General features: G+C 44.1%; 3 protein-coding genes across 8 annotated transcripts; 2 read left to right on the top strand and 1 right to left on the bottom strand.

Moving 5' to 3' along the window:
• Window positions 1-169: 169 nt before the first annotated feature.
• LOC135500085 (dehydrogenase/reductase SDR family member 9-like) lies at window positions 170-22,579 on the top strand. Of its 6 annotated transcripts, XM_064791245.1 has the most exons (7): window positions 170-238; window positions 1,062-2,601; window positions 17,080-17,346; window positions 17,759-18,020; window positions 19,637-19,794; window positions 19,954-20,198; window positions 20,689-22,579. In XM_064791245.1, exons 3-7 carry the CDS (start codon window positions 17,085-17,087, stop codon window positions 21,028-21,030), a joined length of 1,269 nt encoding a protein of 422 aa, XP_064647315.1. In that variant the 5' UTR covers window positions 170-238; window positions 1,062-2,601; window positions 17,080-17,084; the 3' UTR covers window positions 21,031-22,579. The 6 variants fall into 6 exon arrangements, with proteins under 6 accessions (XP_064647315.1, XP_064647311.1, XP_064647312.1 ...); XM_064791244.1 differs by lacking the exons at window positions 170-238; window positions 1,062-2,601 and adding an exon at window positions 14,075-14,234; XM_064791243.1 differs by lacking the exons at window positions 170-238; window positions 1,062-2,601 and adding an exon at window positions 16,028-16,195.
• On the top strand, window positions 6,252-11,472 carry LOC135500322 (UDP-glucuronosyltransferase 2C1-like). The gene is made up of 2 exons (XM_064791714.1): window positions 6,252-6,442; window positions 8,426-11,472. Exons 1-2 carry the CDS (start codon window positions 6,312-6,314, stop codon window positions 9,963-9,965), a joined length of 1,671 nt encoding a protein of 556 aa, XP_064647784.1. The 5' UTR covers window positions 6,252-6,311; the 3' UTR covers window positions 9,966-11,472.
• On the bottom strand, window positions 10,913-13,901 carry LOC135500323 (2-hydroxyacylsphingosine 1-beta-galactosyltransferase-like). Its single transcript, XM_064791715.1, has 2 exons — window positions 13,627-13,901; window positions 10,913-13,136 (listed from the first exon to the last, which is right to left on the bottom strand). The coding sequence occupies exon 2, from the start codon at window positions 13,124-13,126 to the stop codon at window positions 11,582-11,584; it is 1,545 nt and encodes a 514-aa protein (XP_064647785.1). The 5' UTR covers window positions 13,127-13,136; window positions 13,627-13,901; the 3' UTR covers window positions 10,913-11,581.
• Window positions 22,580-22,816: the final 237 nt, after the last annotated feature.

Genomic DNA, 22,816 nt, shown 5'->3' on the forward strand with positions numbered 1-22,816 from the left:
GACTTTAAATTAAAATTTTGCATTTAATGCATACTTGGGACATGTTTGTATAAACTGACAGTTTATGAACACGCACAGCTGCATTGCCAATCAATTTAATAATCAGCAAAATTTAGCAAGTATGAATTATGAATGAAATACGGGATATCCTTTTGGCACATTGGACGATTCTGTAACAGTATTAGCGGCTTTGTTAATCGATTCGGCTTCAGCTCGGAAGTTGCTTGAGTATTTCCCTGTAGGTATCGAAAGTTCTTAATCATGGTGATTTAGTCTGACGACGATACCGGCCTCCAACCCCATCCCTTAGAGCTTCTGTTGCCGACCAGTCTGTGTAGACATGCGTTCACTTCTCTCTGGGGATGCCTGGTCGATCCTTCTGTGTAAGCATGCGTTCACTTCTCTCTGGGGATGCCTGGTCGACCCGTTTGTGTGGACATACGTCCACTTCTATTTGGGAGAAGCCTGGTCGATGTGCTCCATTGCGAGGGGCTCTCCTTACTTCGTCTGTTTGGGAGTCCTTGCTGACGATTCCGGGATCAGGATACCGTAAGTTGTTCTTATTTCGGGGAAAAGCCACCCAGAGTCTTCGCTACATGTGCGACGCTTCCTCTCTTGAGTCGCTTATTTCCACTGATGAAGGTCTGTTCCAATGCGGTTGAGAATAACTTGACTTTTGAGATGAGGAAAAACAGCTTCCAGAAGGTCCGCAACTACTCCAAAGAGGATCATTGAAAAATATTTGAAAATGCAAAAACAATGCACTAGAACGGAGTATAACCTCAGGCCTGCCTGTAATTTGCAAGCCAGTGTCCAAAACTGCCTCGCAACACTGGCGAAAGTCATTATCGGAGATCAGCATTAGTGTGATACTACAAGTGGCGGCGCATGGTGGAAAGAAGGCACATTATCATCCTGGCTTGGTAAATCCCAAGACCAAGTTGTCCCTTTAAATGCGTTACCAACATGCAGTGACGACCTGACAGTAACTTGTGTACGAGGTGCTGAAAAACATGATATTAAATTGTATAGTTTCAAAATTATCGTTTAATTCTTTGCAGGTTCACCAGTTGCAAGATGAAGGGAATTTTCGTCCTAGTCCTTGTGTGGGGGACTTCCTTCTCACTTGGTAAGAAAATCCTCCTTCTCCCGCTAGTGACCAGGAGCCACGTTCTACAGTTGAGTTCAGTCGGAGATGGGCTTCTGAAGAAGGGCCACGAAGTCCACATAGTGGTCCACTCAGGTCTGAAGGTCCCCAGTAATATCCTAAAGTCGGGCATGAAAATCATACGATACAAAACTAGTGATGAAGAATTAAAAATGGACACTGTTGAGTTCCAAAAGAGCCTGGCTGAAGAAGGGGTGACTCCCGTAAAATTCCGCAATATGTTGAAGATCATGTGGACAGATAGTGAAAACATGGCTGACAACCCCGACCTAATTGAAAAGTTGAGAAAAGAGAAGTTCGACTTTGCAGTTGTGGATAGCCCAGGTGGGTGTATGTCCTGCCTTTACACGATTCCATATAGACTGGGAATAGAGCATGCATCCATAAGTCCAGTTATGCCGTTCAAGACCTTGGCGATGTCACTACAAGTTCCGTTTTTGAATCCCTCACAGTTAGACCCAACATTTTCTATGGTTTCCACCTTCTGGCAGCGTCTTAAATCGTTCTTGTATTTCAACATGATATCAGCGGTATCGACGTGGACATTTGATGAGAGGAGATTGAAAGCTACTTGTGAAACCCCGTTTGAGTCGCTCCATGATTTGATGATGAAGACACACCTTTGGCTGATCGACCTCGACCCTTTGGTGGACGTGCCAAAACACCTGGCCCCAAATATGGTCAACGTTGGCGGCATTGTAACAAGCCCACCGCTTCCATTAGAAGAAGAGTTTAAAGTTTTTGCTGACAGTGCCACTGAGGGGTTGGTGGTCATCACATTCGGAGGAAGCATCGGCTTCCTTCCCGTTGAATATGTCAACAGGATCGTTCAGGCCGTCGAGAAGGTCAAGTACAAGGTCGTATTCAGGCAATTGACAAAACCAACGGTAAAAGTGCCTGCAAATTTAAAGATTGTTGACTGGGTGCCTCAGAATGACTTATTGGCTCACCCGAACACCAAAGTCTTTGTCACTCATTGCGGCAGCAACGGCCAGCACGAGGCAGTGTATCACGGAGTCCCAATGCTGGGGCTTCCGTTATGCACTGACCAAATCTACAATGCTGCAAAACTCACCGCCAAAGGCCTAGGGAGATATCTGACACTCGCAACTGTCACCCCAGAGGAGCTAGCAGCCGCCATTGAAGACGTCGCAACCAATCCAAGGTACCGCGCCAACATCCAGAAGGCTTCCACGATCTTCAAGTCCCGTCCAATGGCACCTCGAGAGAGGGCAGCGTACTGGATCGAACACGTTATGGAACACGGCTCGGATCATCTTCAGGCTTACACGAATCAGTTGGCCTGGTACCAGATTCTCCTGCTGGATGTTATGGCTTTCATACTCGTGGTCGTGTTGTTAGTTTGTTTCATCATTTACAAGTGTGTGAGGTTTATATGCAGAAGATGCACTAGTACATCACGGAAGGAAAAGGTAAACTAAAACTGCATCACGAACAGGATGATATGTAGGAAACGTCTCCCAAAACGCTGGCGAGGGATTCTTTCTTTCTACCACGGTAATTCTTGTGTATAAAAGGTCAAGGAAAGCGGGTCGCCTTATCACTTGCTGGTTGAGCAGCACAGTGAGAGGTTCTGAAAGTACATAACGTCGTGCATTATGATACTATGCACTAGAAGCTAGCTTGATGAGTCATCACTTGAACCCAGGTTTCGAGAGTCGGGCTTTAAGGACTACTTGGCATTGTTTCCAGATACTAATGAAACAGAGTTTCACATTAAGCAAGATTTAGGATCATATGTAATTATATGGATCAGAAGCAGCTGAAGAGTTTTTGAAACGTAGCCTAAACCAAGGAAAAAACATGCTTCCTCGAAAAGGCAGGATTGCACATACGTCTTGCGAAAAGAATGTTTATTTACTTGGGAATAATTTTTACAGACATGTATCAACGAGTTCATGCTTCAAATCCGTTTGAGAGGGACAGGGGCAGAAGATAGGCAACGACATCAATGTTATTGTTGGAGGGATTGACTGTAGTGAGAAGGGAGATTTTCCATTAGAATAGTAGTCTCCATTTTTCAGGGGCGTAGCTGACGGGGGAAGAGGAGAGGGCATTGGGTGCAAATGACCCCTCCAGAAGTCACCAAAAAAGTGTTGCATGGTCTCAAAAATTTGCTTGGGTTTAGCGAGGCATAGCTTTCATGAATATGAAAAATGTGAAATATTGCTATGCGATTGATTTGGGTACCAGCAAACGTTGCGAGCCATTCGAAATGGCCCTAGGTCGTGTTTGACTATAGGTATTACATTGTAAATACATTCCTCGTATACGCGTGAATAATTTTGTCGTGCTGTCAATTGGGAGAGACCCCTATTGGCTGCCTCATGTAACTCAATCTGACCTACCTTCCACCCGCCTTTTGACTACCTTTAAAGGTGGAGTGTACAGGCTCACTGGCGTGTAGAAACTCCTTGACGCATACCATTCCAATCCCGATCTACCAATTTGCCTGTGCAGAACTGGGGTTCGCTCATAGAAGAACGCACAAGAAGATGATGATGTTCCTCATTCGCATTTATTATCAACAACACGCGAAATACGTTGTAAATATGACAGTGTACGTTATTTATGAAACTACATGTAACAATAGCTTCGTTAATCATAACATGAAACCTCTATAATAGGATATAAAGCAAATAAATGTTTTATGTAGAAATACTAAGTTATTCATTTTGTGACAACCCTACAAATGATGCACATCCTATCATCCTCCTCACGCAGGATTGGAACTGTATTTATCGATGCTTGAATTGGCTGCCATTATGTCGGAATGGCCCCGACCAGACCCATTTCATTATTATAAGACTTTGAGGACCTCTAGGGACCCAAAAGTTTGTGTCATGGTAATATTGACGTCATCCAGAGAGAAAAAACCACTCCGTGTTCGTTCTCGTTCTCGGATTAAAGTCTGAATTCTCCAATCTCAAAATACAGTAGGAAATGCAGAGGGAATACAAAACTTAGTCTGAACTCTCCAATAAAAATATACAACAGGGAATGCAGAGGTACAAAACGTATGCATGCACACTAGTGAATTCTTTCGTTCTCCAGCAACCAGCAAGTGTATGAAAAAATGACTTTAAATTAAAATTTTGCATTTAATGCATACTTGGGACATGTTTGTATAAACTGACAGTTTATGAACACGCACAGCTGCATTTCCAATCAATTTAATAATCAGCAAAATTTAGCAAGTATGAATTATGAATGAAATGCGGGCCATCCTTTTGGCACATTGGACGATTCTGTAACAGTATTAGCGGCTTTGTTAATCGATTCGGCTTCAGCTCGGAAGTTGCTTGAGTATTTCCCTGTAGGTATCGAAAGTTCTTTATCATTGTGATTTAGTCTGACGACGATACCGGCCTCCACCCCCATCCCTTAGAGCTTCTGTTGCCGACCAGTCTGTGTAGACACGAGTGGTGGAGTTCGATTTTTCCGGTCGTTTTGCTCCATACCATACTCGACCCCACCTCCAAACCAAAGCCAATGAAGACAACCCCCCCCCCCCCCCCCCACCTATCAATACATATACCGTGATTGCCTCAATCATCAGAAGAAGACAAGGTCACAACCCCTCAGACCAATCAACCAATATCACCCAGATTGTCCCAATCATCAAAATCAAGACAACATCACAACCCCAAGACATATCATTTCATTTCACCCAAATTGCCCCAACCCCACAGTAAGCCCACACCCTAAAAAAAACCCGCGCCACGGGTATAATGCTAGTCATCGGAAAGTAAGAGTGGCCGACAAGTGATGAAGGTAAACAAAGTGGCTTAGAATTTATTGACAGGTGCGGCCTGATACCATTGTGCCGATTCTCAACTCTGACACTGGGACCTGACATGACCGGCCTACGATGACAAAGACAGCTAGAGTCGCCTATCTAATCAATAGCGTACATTTTACTGATCGAATACTCAATCAGTTTGTTTTATGACATGCAAATCACTTATCAATAGCCTAGCAATATCCTGTTTCATTATACCTTTCATAACTTATAGCTATAGAGCTTGTCAAGACATCGAGACGTGCTTCATGCTATAACACTATAGTCCATTCGTAAATGTTACGCCCGCATCGTTTGGCGCTATGGATGGTGAACTACTGGTGGGATTTCTTGGACTTCACCTAAAAAACCAAGCATGATCTTTTCACTTTAGTATCCATGGTAACGAAATAATTTGTTTGGAAGTGACTATTTGGCAAGCCTGGCTTACCAAACAGCGACTTTTTTGTCCTGAATGGAGAGCCGAACTCATTAATATTTATAAATGCCCAAGGGCTCATTAATATTCATAAGTTAGTAATGCGCTGGAGAGGCTCAAGTAAGTGAGGCTGGAAAGGGAGAAGGGAAAAATTGGCGGAGCCCTCGCCACCTTTGCCGATTTCGAAATTACACTGTAACCTCGTACAAAAGGGTTTTCAGATTATGCACAAAACTTCAATGATCGAACGTACGCACTCGGCAATCGAGTGCCATTGTCGTCATTTCGCTTCAGAGGAATTTGGTTACTCTAAAGGAAAAACCGCAGTAACAGCCATTTTCAGATCAATACGACATTATGCATATTCATGAGTAGGCGTGGTTTATTCATCGGCTAGTGCCAAACAGGAAAGAAATTTTGCTCTGTTTGGCAAGCCCGGCTGGCCGAACTGGGCGGCTTTTAAGTGCTGTTTGACAAGCGGCTCTCCAAACAGGACAAAAAAAGATGCCTGTTCGGCGAGTGGCTTGCCATATAGACCCGGCCAATCTGTTTAGCATGCATTTGTGTTCATTGACGTAGTGCACTGAATTCGGACATTTTCCGCTCAGTACGGTTTATTTCTCGACGAATCTGGATGAAATGTTCAGGTTATTATTTGTTGTGTCCCTCCTCTCATGTACCAAGAATGAATGAGAAATATCCAGAAACAAAATATGGTCTGTCCAGGGTGACAATTGGACTTCGCTGAAGAATTTTATTTATTTCAGCACTGAGAATGCTGAACGCCATAAATCCTGTTTAGGTTTGAGGCAAGGATCAATAAAAACCCAACTTCAAAGAAATCCGACCAGTATAGTTCGCCCTCCAGAGCCCTGCAAACGATACGGACATAAGATTTACGAATGGACTTTAGTAGAGCATATTGGGCTGGTAATAAAGCATGTATATGTTTGGTTCTCGGCTCAAAAGTCAAGTTGTTCTTAACCGCATTGGAACAGACCTTCACCAGTGGAAAGAGAGCTGCTGAAACAAGGTATGACAACAATTTAATAGGGCGAATTAAACAAATATGGTCTGTTAGTCTTTTGTTCATGTAGTCTACGTACTCGCAATTTCTCGGTTGATAGTTTAAGGAATTGATACTGTCACAACCTCGGGGCTAAAAGTACCAGTGGTGACCTCCAGGTCAGAGCCTCTGGCCAAACTTACTGATCCTCCTTGTCATAAATTATCTCATCCCAAAATGACGCCCCCTGATATACACTGACATCAGGCGGGTACTCCAATTAAATAAAGTCCAGGCCAACAGTTAAAATATACGGCATTTATCCTCAATAATCACCCCACCCACACCCGGTTACAACATTAATATATACAGGTACATCACAATAGTCAAAACAATCGCACATAAATGGTCCCTCATAAAACATCAGGGAGACAGACCACTCATCCGTGGCAATACAATCACTTCAGATATACGTCGTCAGGGCAACAGTTAGCAACTGTTGCAAATCAAGGCAGAGTGGCAAGGGGTTAATCCTCAGGAGACCGGCATGGAAAAATAGTATAAAAAAACTCTTGGAATAAAACTATTCCAAGAAGAATCAAACCACACCTCGATTCCAGGTGTATACAAGTTTTGCCCCAGCAAAACAGAAAGATTCCCGCAATTGAAGCTACCCAATACAGGAGATTCTGGGCCCGTTTACCAGTCCAACCTGGTGAGCTCGCCAGAAGCAAAAAAACTGGTCCAAAGAAAATTACGCGAGCTCAACACGCATATCGGGAGGTCTAGCGATTTCGAAATGGTCTGCAGTGACCGCAAGGCCCCAGTGATCCACCAGCAGCACGAGGGGTATGCAGAAAAAAAAGAATTTATACCAGTCAGAGACTTGAGCAAGTCACTGGCCTCTCCACAGACAGAGGAATAAAAAGGGTACCCTCAACTCCTGAAGAAAGGAGGAGATAAAAAAAACGTACCAATGCTCGACTCTTAGCAAGAGTTGTGCCTGGAACTAGGTTTACATAAAAGGTTACGAAAATGATAAGGCTATTTTGGTGCCCGTTTCAATACCGAACTGAAGGTATTGGTTGCCTCACCAAAACCGTGAGGGTGGAGCTAAATTGTAGACTAAAACCGAGGCAGAGCTGAGATTTTGATCAACATTTGAGCTCCACCCGAGCTAGAATTATGCCCTGCAATAATTCATATTTATACCTTCCTATAAATTCTAACCTGAACGTCGCTCTTTTTCATACTGGTACTTACGACGTATAAAATGTTCTACTCCCCCCCCCCCCCCGATCACACAGCTGAGCGCAAATTTACAAATGCCCTCATCCCCCTTACCTGCGTGATGGCCAGCTAAGTTAAAAAGTTAAAGTCAGCCTGGTACCCTTATACTCCTACGTGGAGAGAAGCAAGTAGGGTGAAGTGTCTTACCCAAGGACACACAGATGAAACAGTGTTGATTCGTCTCAGTATCGAACCTACGACCTCCTGGTTATAAGCCCGGTGTAATGTTTTTGAGTGTTTCTATTTTTGAGTGTTTCCCCTCATTGTTTGGGAACGCTAAAATATAGATTGACAAGTTTTTCTGTGTTTCCCCCTATTGAAAAGTCATGGTCTCTCTAGCTGCCTATTGTTTGGAAACACTGACACATGGGAAACAACCACAGATGTTACACCAGCGCTCTAACCACTCTGCCACTGATCACAGAGAGCCCTGCATTAAACACTGTGTACATTACATGTACATGGCTGTTCATTGGTTTTGGTAAAAAAGTACCCCTAGAGCCGATCAATCCTCACCAAATTTTATATGTGTTAAGAAGAACCCTTTAACAATATCATGATAAAATTTTACATTATTCCAATACTAAATGCCATGACCAAGTTGTCCCTTTAAATGCGTTACCAACATGCAGTGCTACCTGAGAGTAACTTGTGTACGAGGTGCTGAAAAACATGATATAAAATTGTATAGCATCAAAATTATCGGTTAATTCTTTGCAGGTTCACCAGTTGCAAGATGAAGGGAATTTTCGTCCTAGTCCTTGTGTGGGGGACTTCCTTTTCACTTGGTAAGAAAATCCTCCTCCTGCCGCTAGTGACCAGGAGCCACGTTCTGCAGTTGAGTTCAATCGGAGACGGGCTTCTGAAGAAGGGCCACGAAGTCCACATAGTGGTCCACTCAGGTCTGAAGGTCCCCAGTAATATCCTAAAGGGGGGCATGAAAATCATACGATACAAAACTAGTGAAGAAGAATTAAAACTGGACACTGTTGAGTTCCAAAAGAGCTTGGCTGAAAAAGGGACTTCCACAGAATTGCAAAATCTGTTCAATATCATCCAGACAGATAGTGAAAACATGGTTGACAACCCCGACCTTATTGAAAAGTTGAGAAAAGAGAAGTTCGACTTCGCAGTTGTGGATGGCGCTGCTGGCATTTGGACCTGCCTTTACACCATTCCATATAGACTGGGAATAGAACATGCATCCATCAGTACACTTGTGCCGTTCAACACCTTGGCGATGTCACTACAGGTTCCGTTTCTGAGTCCCTCACAGTTTGACACCACATTTTCTATGGCTTCCACCTTCTGGCAGCGCCTTAAATCGTTCTTGTATTTCAACATGCTATCAGCGGTAGTGAAGTGTAATGAGAGGAGGCTGAAGGCTACTTGTGAAACCCCGTTTGAGTCAATCCATGATTTGATGATGAAGACACACGTTTGGCTGATCGACCTAGACTCTTTGGTGGACGTGCCCAAACACCTGGCCCCAAATATGATTCTCGTTGGTGGAATTTCAACAAGCCCACCGCTTCCATTAGAAGAAGAGTTTAAAGTTTTTGCTGACAGCGCCACTGAGGGGTTGGTGGTCATCACATTCGGTGGAACCATCGGCTTCCTTCCAGTGGATTATGTCAACAGGATCGTTCAGGCCGTCGAGAAGGTCAAGTACAAGGTCGTATTCAGGCAATTGACAAAACCAGCGGTAAAAGTGCCTACAAATTTAAAGATTGTTGACTGGGTGCCTCAGAATGACCTATTGGCTCACCCGAACACCAAAGTCTTTGTCACTCATTGCGGCAGCAACGGCCAGCACGAGGCAGTGTATCACGGAGTCCCGATGCTAGGGCTTCCGGTAATCAGTGACCAAATTTACAATGCTGCAAGACTCACCGCCAAAGGCTACGGGAGACATCTAATACTGGCAACTGTCAGCCCAGAGGAGCTAGCAGCCGCCATTGAGGATATTGCAACCAATCCAAAGTACCGCACCAACATTCAGAAGGCTTCCAAGATCTTCAAGTCCCGTCCAATGGCACCTCGAGAGAGGGCAGCGTACTGGATCGAACACGTTATGGAACACGGCTCGGATCATCTTCAGGCTTACACGAATCAGTTGGCCTGGTACCAGATTCTCCTGCTGGATGTTATGGCTTTCATACTCGTGGTCGTGTTGTTAGTTTGTTTCTTCGTTTATAAATGTGTGAGGTCTATATGCAGAAGATGCTCTGGGACATCACGAAAGGAAAAGGTAAACTAAAACTGCATCACGAACAGGATGCCATGTAGGAGACGTCTCGCGAAACGCTGCCAGGGATTCTTTCTTTTCTACCACGATAATTCTTGTATTAAGGACTAGTTGTTGGCATTGTTTCCAGATACTAATGATACAGAGCTTCACATTAAGCAAGATTTAGGACTACATATATATAGACCTCAAGCAGCTGAAGAGTTTTTAAAATAGAGCCTAAACCAAGGAAAAAATATGCCTCCTCGAAAAGCCAGAGCGTACCCCACTGACTACGCCCCTATTTTTCACGATTGAGAAGACCCAGCCCGTAGTCAGGGCTAAAAATTAGCGCGTCGAAGGAGGAAAAAACGTTTCAACCATGCTTTGCAAAATATGCCAGAGTGACTTGCTAAAAAGGAACCTGAAGAGCAAAGTTTCGGCAGTCTCGAAAAGTTTGCGGGAGATCCGGAGTTTTTAGCAAATATTGAGCTGTTTTTGAATTGGTTTGCGTGAGCCTTTCCAAATACGACCACTCAAACTTTGCGCAATGATCTTGCATGGTCGCTAAAGTTTACTTGGGTTTAGCGATGTATATAGCTTTCATAAATTTGAAAAATATGGAATATAGCTATGCGATTGATTTGGGTACCCGCAACCTTTGCCTTTAATGGTCCTATGTCGTAATTGACTAGGTATCACATTTTAAATACTTTCCACTAATAAGCATGAATAATTTTGTCGTGCTTTCAAATGGGAGAGATCCCTATTGGCGGCTTCTTGTAACTCAATCTTACCTACCTGGCACCCGCCTTTTGACTACCTTTAAAGGTGCAGTGTGCTGGCTCACCAGCGTGGAAAAACTCCTTGACTCACACCATTCCAATCCCGAGCTAAGGCTGAAGCATCTCATACCAATTTGCCGGCGCAGAATTGGGTTGTGCAACGCATACTCGCTCATAGCACAACAAACAAGAAGATGATGTTGTTCTTCATTCATATTTATCATCAACAACACGCGAAATACATTGTTAATACAACTGTTACATTATTTTTGAAACTACATGTAACAAAAGCTTAGTAAATCATAACATGATACCTCTACATTAGGATATAAAGCGAATAAAATGTTTTATGTAGAAATTACTCAGTTATTCATTTTGTGACAACCCTACAAATGGTGCACATCCTATCATCCTCCTCGCGCAGGACTCGAACTCTATTTATCGATGACTTGGTTCGGCCCCTGCTTTAATTGACTGCCATTATCTCGGAATGGCCCCGACCAGACCCATTTCATTACTATAAGACTTTGAGGGCCTCTAGGGACCCAAACGTTTGTGTCATGGTTAAAATGATATATCAGAACAATTGGTTGACACTGGCTTTTTCTAACGACATGCGTTTTTTAAATCTTATCCCCAACGTGACTTAACATCTGTGGTCGCGGCCATTTTCAGTCCGTCTGGCAGAGAGAATATGATTGAATATGATGTCTGCTTTGGAGAATCTTTACGACACTACATGTAGATGACATATCTGGCGACATCAAAAATGGTTTGTGCGAAATCAGTGGCGGAAAAGCAGCTACATGCATTACGTTTAACTCGCATAACTATACGGACTTTTCTGGACGACTTTATTTTGCCTTAGTTTACCTTTTCCTTTCGTAATGTCCCAGAGCATCTTCTGTATGTAAACCTCACACACTTGTAAATGATGAAACAAACTAACAACACGACCACGAGTATGAAAGCCATGACATCCAGCAGGAGAATCTGGTACCAGGCCAACTGATTCGTGTAAGCCTGAAGATGATCCGAGCCGTGTTCCATAACGTGTTCGATCCAGTACGCTGCCCTCTCTCGAGGTGCCATTGGACGGGACTTGAAGATCTTGGAAGCCTTCTGAATGTTGGCGCGGTACTTTGGATTGGTTGCAATATCCTCAATAGCGGCTGCTAGCTCCTCTGGGCTGACGGTTGCGACTGGTAGGTGTCTTCCGTAGCCCTTGGCAGTGAACCTTGCAGCATTGTAGATTTGGTCACCGTGTACCGGGAGCCCTAGCATCGGGACCCCGTGGTTCACTGCCTCGTGCTGGCCGTTGCTGCCGCAATGAGTGACAAAGACTTTGGTGTTCGGGTGAGCCAATAAGTCATTCTGAGGCATCCAGTCAACAATCTTTAAGTTTGCAGGCACTTTTACAGTTGGTTTCGTTTTTTGCCTGAAAACTACCTTGTATTTGACCTTCTCGACGGCCTGGACGATCCTGTTCACATAATCCACGGGAAGGAAGCCGATGGTTCCACCGAATGTGATGACCACCAATCCCTCAGTGGCGCTGTCAGCAAAAGCCTTGAAATCCTTCTCCAGGGGAAGTGGTGGGCTTGTTGAAATTCCGCCTACGTTGATCATATTTGGGGCCTGGTGTTTGGGCACGTCCACCAAAGAGTCGAGGTCGATCAGCCAAACGTGTGTTTTCATCATCAAATCATGGAACGAATCAAACGGGATTTCACAAGTAGCTTTGAATACGCTTTCATCAAAGTTCCACGCGATTACTGCTGATATTATCCCACACATAGCGGTCGCTGTCAGACGCTGACGGAATGTGGAGACCATTGGAAATGTAGTGTCGATTTGTATTGGAGTCAAAAACGGAACTTGGAGGGACATCGCTATCTGTTCGAACGGCATGAACGGAGTGACAGTTGCATATTCCAATCCCAGTCTATACGGAATGACGAAAAGGCATTTGGACACGGGGCTTCCGTCAACAACTGCGAAGTCGAATTTCTCTTTTCTTAACGCTGCTATCAAGTCCGGGTTGTCAACAACCTTGATGCACTCTTTTGCTATGTTTTCAATTAGTCTGAGAACGCTTGAATAAGTACTGCCGCCGGCCGCAGCCGCATTAACCATCGTAAGCTGAAAGTCAGCAGTTTCCATCTTTATTTCATCTACGTCTGTTTTGTATCGTATGATTTTCACGCCCCACTTCAGGATGTTGCTAGGGACCTTCTGAGCCAAGTGGACCAACATGTGGACTTCATGGCCCTTCTTCAAAAGCCCATCCCCGACTGAACCTAACTGCAGGAGGTGGCTCGAGGTCATGACCGGCAGAAGGAGGATTTTTTTGCCGTCAATGACGCTAAAAGCTGTCAGTAAGAGGAGGCAAGCCAGGACACCCTTCATCTTGAAGAACCTGCAAAGAAAATAAAGCGGTGGTTTTGAGAGAGATGTTGATGTTGTGTAACATGGGCTACTACGCTTTTTACGTTGATCTCCTAGACTATGTATGACATCGGTATAATCAGTTTTCGGCTGTGCAGTCAACAAGTAACCAAGATGACCTAGCCAAATTTGGCAAAAGGTACGGACAAGTCCTCAGGTCTCAGAGTCCCTTATTGTCCCCAAAACGTCACCTCGTTCTCGTTCTCATTCTGGGATCAAAATCTGAACATCATGCAAAGCAAAGACAGTGGGCCTCGGTGTAGCTTACGCTGTCGGAAAGGAAACCACGGTGTCGTGGTTCAGAGTTTGCACGAAAAGCAAATACCAACCATGGACTGCCCGAGCATAGATCATACTGAGGAAATCCGGGGGTTAGTAGTCACTTCTCTGGCGAACATTTACCCCTGATTTTCTCAGGATGGGTGTGGATGACTTGGGCTCATGCTCATTGGAGCTCTTACCTTGCTTTTTCGTTACGTTCCCGGGACCTTGGGCAACGACTGAAGTAGAGCACTGGAGTGCCAAGGAGAGTAATCGAATGCCAACAGCTCCTCGATGTTACCCACTTTTATGCATTCATCAACAACGATATCGGCCTATCAGTATAAAGTATTGATCACAGATAGACGACTACTTGAGCTGTCCTCATTGCCTTTGTCTTTGTTCTCGGTCATGTCAGGTCCCAGTGTCAGATTTGAGAATCGGCACAAACGGTATCAGGCCGCCCATTATAGGTCTAGTTGGTGTATTTTGTTAGTCTGCTCATATACAACTGTTTAGAAAAGCCCCTGGAATATGTATTGACCAATTATAATGAGAGCTAGATTAAACTGACGCCTGTTGTGTCGGTCAAAGTCGTCAACGGTGAAAGAGCTGACCTATTTTCTGAAATCTCACAGTCAATATAGATCTACGTGTAAAAACCATACTCAAAGTACTTTTCAATGTCGTAGAACCTATTTATTGACCCGCTAGTACATCGATTATCTTAGTCTACATGTGTCCAGTGTGACATACGTGCTAGCTTCTGACACCATGACCTTGTCTGGACGGGCCTGGTAAAGAAACGGTTGGTATCCCATACGTTTGGTCCTCTTCCCTCAAGTTCAGTGACAGGTTGTTCGTAACCGCATTGGGACAGAACTTTGTCAGTGGAAAGAATACTGCTGCAACAAGGTAAGGCGAAAATAGAGTCGAATTTCCGTCAATAATTTTCACTTGCCAGTTAGTTGTTTATTCAAGGGGCATGCATGCATGCATGCAGTACGTATGCGCACGTTTACCCGATTTTTCAGTACTATACCTCCCCTTACACAAATTAATGACATGTAAAAAACCTGGGTGATCAAGATGGATTAGGTGCTGCGATTTTTGTAAACAATTAACGCCATATTTTTGAAAACGGTGCCATTTCAAACATGCGTTGACTGGTAGGAACTTTCAATGAAACCTCCTTCTTTCTTTGCAAATTATCGTTTAGTTCTTTGCAGGTTCACCAGTTGCAAGATGAAGGGAATTTTCGCCCTTTTCCTACTGTGGGGGACTTCCTTCTCACTTGGAAAGAAAATTCTCCTCTTACCGTACATGACCCCGAGCCACCTTCTGCAGTTGGGTTCAATCGGAGACGGGCTTCTAAAGAAGGGACACGAAGTCCACATGGTGGTCCACTCAGGTCAGAAGGTCCCCAACAATATCCTTAAGTGGGGGGTGAAAATCATACGATACAAGACCGGCGATAAAGAATTACTGATGGACACTGCTGAGTTTCAAGTGGGTTTGATCGAAGGAGGGGTGTCTTTCGGAAAAGTGCGCAAAGTGTTCGGTATCATATGGACAGAGTGTGAGAAGATTGCTGACAACCCCAACCTCATTGAAAAGTTGAGAAAAGAGAAGTTCGACTTTGTAGTTGTGGATGGCGGGGGTGGGTTAATGACCTGCCTTTACACCATTCCATATAGACTTGGAATAGAATATGCATCCGTAAGTCCAATTATGCCGTTTAACAGCTTAGCGATGTCACTACAGGTTCCGTTTCTGAGTCCAACACAGTTTGACACCACATTTTCTATGGCTTCCACCTTCTGGCAGCGCCTTAAATCGTTCTTGTTTTTCAACATGATATCAGCGGTATCGAGGTGGACATGTGATGAGAGGAAACTGAAAGCTGCTAGTGAAACCCCGTTTGAGTCGCTCCATGATTTGATGATGAAGACACACGTTTGGCTGATCGACCTCGACTCTTTGGTGGACGTGCCCAAACACCTAGCCCCAAATATGGTCATCGTTGGCGGAATTTCAACAAGCCCACCACTTCCCCTGGAGAAGGATTTCAAGGCCTTCGCTGACAGCGCCACTGAGGGGTTGGTGGTCATCACATTCGGTGGAACCATTGGCTTCCTTCCCGTGGATTATGTCGACAGGATCGTCCAGGCCATCGAGAAGGTCAAGTACAAGGTCGTATTCAGGCAAAAAACGAAACCAACTGTAAAAGTGCCTGCAAACTTAAAGATTGTTGACTGGATGCCTCAGAATGACTTATTGGCTCACCCGAACACCAAAGTCTTTGTCACTCATTGCGGCAGCAACGGCCAGCACGAGGCAGTGAACCACGGGGTCCCGATGCTAGGGCTACCAGTACATTCTGACCAAATCTACAATGCTGCAAGGTTCACTGCCAAGGGCTACGGAAGACACCTACCTGTCGCAACCGTTAGCCCAGAGGAGCTAGCAGCCGCTATTGAGGATATTGCAACCAATCCAAAGTACCGCGCCAACATTCAGAAGGCTTCCAAGATCTTCAAGTCCCGTCCAATGGCACCTCGAGAGAGGGCAGCGTACTGGATCGAACACGTTATGGAACACGGCTCGGATCATCTTCAGGCTTACACGAATCAGTTGGCCTGGTATCAGATTCTCCTGCTGGATGTTATGGGTTTCATACTCGTGGTCGTGTTGTTAGTTTGTTTCATCATTTACAAGTGTGTGTGGTTTATATGCAGAAGATGCTCTGGTACCTCACGGAAGGAAAAGGTAAACTAAAAGTTCATCACGATTGAATGCTTTGGGGGCGTCTGGCAAAAAGTTACGAATCCCTCCCCCCCCCCCCCCCACCAAGCGGTTAGCTGGCCGATGTGCAGTCAGGACTGTCCATCTCCGATCGACCTTCTTGTATTTGTTTTGGGCAAATATAGCTTCATTCCTACTAGGTATTATTCATAAACGGCAGTTATCCATGAACTCAAAAGGCACATGTAAGATAAGAATAGCAAGCTGTTTAACTAACTTATCAATGAAAACTATAGGATTTCTTTATAAGAAATTTAAAAATTCGAGTATTCGAGTATTCGAGTAAGGTTTGGCTTCTTAACAAAAACCCATTGCTTCAGAGTTGTCTCAAAACTTCGATATGATGTATTTTTGATACTGCGTGTACTAATAAAGCGCTTTATTGCAAATAAAAACTTGTAAAAGTTTATATTGAAATTGAAACTGACATTGAAACTGAAAAAGGCTCATTGATTTAGGTGAATTGTCAACAAGGCTGAATGTCAATAATCCACGCTTTCACACTTTTCACCTAAAGGATGGCTGTTCAGAGCACATATCATTAGGATCGGCTGCGAAAAGTGTGCGACAGTAGTTTTCACCGTATACTCCGCGCAGTAATATAGAAGTGCGATGAGGCCGTCCTGCTTATATGCTTGAGTAGCATGTCTGCCTTGGAGAATGGCTTTAGCGTAGTCGTCAAGAAGTTGATGCTTCTGCTTGCGGGATTTCTCCGCATTTCATAGGCGCTTGTCGCGCTGCGCAGTTAGCAGTTAACCTAGCATCCACTCTCAAAATGGACCTTAATCCGGAATTCACGACTGTGTTACAATATTTCTTAACAGGGGTCTTTATTTTTCGTCTCATAGAATGGATGATTCGTCTCCCAACCTTCGGGGAGGTGCACAGGAAGTACGTTCTTGTCACAGGTTGTGATGGAGGTTTCGGGCGCCATCTTGCCCATCGGTTGGACAGTATTGGGTTTCGCGTTTTTGCCGGCGTGGCGACGGAGGAAGGAGAGGAACTAGTCCAGCAGGGGGCGTCTGTTCGGATTAGACCGGTGCACCTCGATGTGAGGGACCCTGAAAGTGTCAAGGCAGCTTTAAGATATGTCAGGGCGCATTTGGCTGCAGATGGTAAGAGCTTTTTGATGTCTTTCTTCATCACCCAGTGCTCTACAGAAAAATCCGTGCCACGGTGTGCTGGCCCGGATTCGCATAGAGACACCCGCTTAATTATTGGCCAATCAAACCCTGCTTCGGCCCCTATTTCTGAGCCGGACAAAATGATACATGTCTTCGGATTGGCCAAACCCTGATCCGAGATTTCATATTCCAGTTTTAGGAAAGTCACAAAGGAAATATATTCTTAAATGGAGACCATAGGGAGCAGCTCGGTGAACCTGATTACATTACACGAAGTCGCCAAATAATAGGGTCTCTGCTATCTCACAGTACATTGTTCATTGACACCAATTCACACATCTACGAGGAATATCGTTTCAGTAGGTCAAACCAGACCAAGCATTCTTTTTCGATTATATTTCAGGTCTGTGGGGCGTTGTTAACTGCGCAGAAGCAGTAGGCCCCGGTGGATATTCAGAATGGCTGGACCGGAAAGACTATCAGGAATGCTGGGATACCAATGTCCTTGGCCTGACTGACGTCATCACTACATTTCTCCCCATGGTTAAGAAGGTCAAAGGTCGTATAATCAACACATCCAGTGTTGCGGGAAGACTAGGGTTCACCAGTGGTGCCCCCTACAGCATGGCAATGCATGCAGTTGAGGCATTTTCGGATAGCCTAAGGTAGTTATTAGGTTTTTTATGTTTTGTTTACTTTTAAAACTAAGCCGGTGGCGGCGTGTCGGTTCCTATATATTACATACATACAGTCGCCCCACAACCAACTTAATAGCATCGACAATTTTGCAAGCAGCTGATGTGTTCACCATGGAGAATTAATGCCCCAGATTGCCTTCCAGCTTGCCGAGCAGCCCTGCAGTGTCATGGAAAAGGAAAAGTATTCAGTAGAGTTGGAAAAACTGTGTTGTTGGAGTCTTTCAACGAAATGTTGTATGCCGATGGTTTCTGGATAAAGTTATCGTATATAGTAGGAGAGGTTTATAATCGAGAAAATGAGCGATAAAACTATAAAAATACAGGTGTACCACACCCTTCATTCCGGTTTATTAATTTTACTGTGTTTTCATGTGTTTCTTGCTCTTGTTGTGCCCTTACCCTTCTTCCCGTGGTATTCTCGTGTCCTCTCTCGATCCAACGTTCAAGTATCGTTAGTTAGCGTCCGCTATCTCCCTGCCATACACCACGCTGAGTATCGAAGAGATCGGCCTTTCAGATCGAATAAAAAAACAGCAGACTAAACTGGTCAGGCGTTGTAAGTACCTGCAAATATTTGTGTCGGTGATAAATATTGACAGAAAATAGACGAATCTGACGTCAGTGAGTTAAATTTGTTTGATAGGTATTTTCATTGGGATGTTTTTTCATTATCGTTGGTGGTCCACTATCAAACTGATATCCACTAGCAGGAGAACACTATACCTGTATTTACGATTTACACGTACGTCCTCAGGCATCACTAAACCATTTGCTACCTTTATTCATCAGGTTTGTTGGCAATCCAGGTGCCTGCTTTAAGGGACTATTTTGGCCTTGGACTAAGATTATCAGGAGATAACACCTCTGCTCGCCACACTGCACCACCACAAGTCGCATCCCACTGAAGTTCAAGTTTTTAAAAAAAATTCAATCATGAGACCTTTTTATTTTGCATGCGCAACTGAACATGTTTTTAATCTCTGGTGTACCAATGTTTTGTTTCCATTTCAAAGTTTGGTGAACTGGTGATTTTATTGGTCCTTTTCATTTATTTTTCAATTGTTTCGATCAAGTATCATATATAGTTGATCAATGATAACTGTCGCTAAAATGGAAAAGAGAGCTTTTATGGTTGGCCTACATAAGTCTACAATAACAATCAAAATAGTATTCATGATTGTCATTGGACGGTCACTTTCGAACATCTATCATCAGGGAATTAAAGGCCTATGCCGCTGGTTAAAAATTGAAGTTTGTAATTGAATTTGAAAATTTACAATTGCGTACATACGTGGCATTTGTCACCTGCCCCCTTCTTGCTGCGCCCCCCCCCCCCTTTCGTATCCAGGCCTCACCATATCACACAGGTGTGACTCAATCCCGGTTGGATACTACACTATCATGTGACTACTGAGTGATATTGTTAGTTCGGCTTTATACACTAATAAATATACGTCCCATGCCCACACTACTAATACCAAAGTCATTCAATAATAATTTTATTAAAAGACTCTGCCAAAACTGACCATTTCCATTGTGAAGTATGTCGCCGATAGGCTTGTACTATTTTTAATTCGTTCCAGGAAACAGTTGAAACCATTTGGCGTCAAAGTCATCATCATCGAGCCTGGCCTCCACAAGATGAACCTGCTTGGGAAAGAAAGGCGGAATCTTTGGCAGACCTTCCGGTCCGCTCCGGAAGAAATCCAGAAGGAGTACGGTGAAGAGTTCGTAAGAAAATGTGCGTTAAAGGATAAATGGAATAATTAGAGGCACTTTTACCCCGATGTCGGCTGTCCAGTCACCTGACCATAGTCTACTAAAAACAAACCTAAGAAACAAGACGTTTTTTTCAACTATTAAAGAGAGTAAAAATCACTATCTAGTATTCTGCTTTCAGTGCTGCGTTCTGACGTTGACGAGACGCTGGATATGCTAATCAGCTCCGACATCGAGGCTGTGATGGACGGCTTTGAGCATGCGCTGACATCCCTCTTTCCGAAGAAGAGGTACAGCGTAGGGAGACAGGCAAAGTACGCCTTCATCCCGATTAGTTACCTTCCGAGCAGTGTCCAGGACTTCCTGTTGTCACTGAGGAGACCTCAGCCAGATATCGTCAAGAGAAGGTTAGAAGAAGCAAAAAAGGTATACATGTACACCTTTTATTTCAAACCTGATGGGTTACAAAAGTAGTTTCTGGATAGAAGACAGTGCTAGTGAATCGAACCCCAAAAAACTTGCACTAAAGGACTTCAGATTTTGATCCGAGAATGAGAGCGGGTGCCATGACGACGGATATCGCGGTGCTTGTTGTCAGAAATGCAATGAAACAGTTTGTCTTTAATGACTGGAATGCCTAGAAAAATAATACAAACCAATCAAGTTGACTTGATGACGTCAACTAGAGAAAGAAAATTACCTCGTCCTCGTTCTTGGATCAAAATATGAAACTCTCTAATATATAGGCATTTCCTTACAACCTGCATGCAGTTGCCTTCATATCAGCACGGACAAGTGTGAGTGACTGAAACTACTGCCTCAAGAGTGTAGACCTTCTCCAAAACCATTTTTTGTTTCTATTACGTAAAATGAAGGAGAGATTGCTCTGAATAAACCTATCTGCTTTTACACTTAGGTCGCTGAAACTCCTGAAACAACAAATATTGGAGAGAGTGAAGGAAACGATGCTCCTGATAATGTATCAGACTCCATGACGACGGGGGATGAGAAAGTGAGTGAGCCAATCTCCAAGGAAAACGCCGACATGACGGCCTCGCCGGTCAGGGTCAATTCCACAAAGTCTCCAACGGATTCAAACGTTCCTCTTGGAGCCATAGCTACTAGAAATGAAACCATGACAACCGGCGCCACCATAGCAACCGGTGAGGAAACCATGGCAGCGAAGGTAGACTGTACCAAGACCAGAGACGTGGATATTGACGGTGTTGAAGAAAAGGCGGTCTCGGGATCGTCATAGCCTAATAGACTAAAATTCAGTTAATAGAAGAAGTTTGACAATTAATCATGAGAGTTACCATAGAACGGTACCCAATCGTCTCATAAAATGGAAGCACGCCGGACGTATAAAACTGTTTCAATGTTTTTACCACGTCACAGAGCCTTTCTCCATTTTCGTGACCTCTGGTGATGCACCTGTTTCACAGAATCGTTACTATGGAACCTTCTCCTTATCCAACGGGCAATCTGTAATGACAAGAAATGAAACGAAAATGGAATCTTGTTTGACCAAGACTAATTCGTTCTAACTGAACCGTTGGAACTAATTCCGCCGCAGGGCCTGGAATCAATTGTATTAGTGTTCATCTCGCCTTGAGGTTCGAATATGAGAATGACTCGAATGATATGGGTCGAGGTTAGCTAGTCAATCTGCTTGAATCTGTGCCTGGGCTGGATTGCGGAAAGGCTCACAGTCAATTACAAAGTCTTCCAAGCATTGCGGCGGAAGAAGTTCACTTGGCAGGTGTGATTTTTTTGGCGAAGCATTGGCTTTGTATATATGCCTGGCATGTGTTCGAGTACGAGGAGATGTCAAATAAAGCAAGCAAGAAGACAAGGCTTAGCACGGTTCACTGACTTACCTTTGAAAGGAATCCTGATGTCAAATTACGTAGGAAAGCGGTCACCAATGAGAACCATCCTTTGGCTTGGTCACATGACGTGTCCTCAACCAATCCGTGCGTGCAAAGGCGATAGTTATCCGAATTCTGTCTACCCAGTTTCATGGAAGATTAGAATCGCCCAACAAATAGGTCATTGCTTTAAATGTGCTTCAGAGCTTCAGATAATTGGTCTGGTCAGGAAAAAATGCGCTCATACAGTCCAGAAATATGCAAATTTGGTACAAACACACCATCAGTATTGTTTGTTACACAGTTATATACACGTGACTATATATCAGGAAAGGATCTTCTATATCTCAACGTCTCTCAGAGAATGATTTTACAGGAACTAACAGCTGCACTACAAGGCATGCTGGTATATTGGAATATTATTCACTTGATTCAACGGTTGGGGGTGGTATTGATCTGGTCGTGGCGCATAGGTCGTTCGAGTGTGAACTAGCTCGGGCCGAGTCGTGTGGGTGCAACGGCTATTTAGGGTACGTGTCGGTAGACCGGCGCTGGCCCGCCCGCCCCATGTGGAGCGTAGTGGATCGAACATATTTTAATTGGCTAAGGCGTCGGCTGAATATGCGATTCGAAGCAATCTCGCATGGCTTTAGCATTGTTTGGTAGCACTGCGGCAGGAAAATAAAAAAACACTGCCGCATGCGCTGTAGCAAGCGCACCTACACAATGCAAAAATCGTATGCGTCGTAAATTATGAGGAAGTTTTCGCAAAGCCCCAAAACGCCAACGCGAACGCCTAATCGTGATAAGCAGGTCTAACAATGGGATATGCGTTCGCGTTGGCTTTTTGGGGGCTTTGGAAAAACTCCCTATTTCTTCTGGCGAAATCGTTTCCGTGTAATATCACCCCTTATCAGAAATACATCTCAGTGCTAATAAAATGATTTAACAAAAACAATAGATAGTTTGATACTTTTTAAATGTGACCTACTCACAGGGTGAAGAGTTCAAAGATTATGAAAAGTTCGGAATGATTCAGTTTTAATGACCTGGTCAGGAAAATGCCCTAAAGGTTCATACTGAACAATTATCAGGGACAGTGCACACGGGAGATCACAACTAACGGATGCTTTCATCAAACTAAAAATCATTTTTGGATCGACACCCGAAAAG

The sequence above is a fragment of the Lineus longissimus genome, chromosome 16, assembly GCF_910592395.1.
Source record: "Lineus longissimus chromosome 16, tnLinLong1.2, whole genome shotgun sequence".
Classification (NCBI taxonomy): Eukaryota; Metazoa; Nemertea; class Pilidiophora; order Heteronemertea; family Lineidae; genus Lineus; species Lineus longissimus.

What these genes read in the sequence shown, in the direction of transcription:
- LOC135500323 (XM_064791715.1), bottom strand. Translation starts at nt 13,126, where the DNA reads ATGAAGGGTGTCCTGGCTTGCCTCCTCTTACTGACAGCTTTTAGCGTC.
- LOC135500085 (XM_064791241.1), top strand. Translation starts at nt 1,078, where the DNA reads ATGAAGGGAATTTTCGTCCTAGTCCTTGTGTGGGGGACTTCCTTCTCA.
- LOC135500322 (XM_064791714.1), top strand. Translation starts at nt 6,312, where the DNA reads ATGGACTTTAGTAGAGCATATTGGGCTGGTAATAAAGCATGTATATGT. An exon ending in AAGAGAGCTGCTGAAACAAG is followed by an intron (nt 6,443 to 8,425) that starts GTATGACAACAA and finishes AATTCTTTGCAG; the next exon opens with GTTCACCAGTTGCAAGATGA.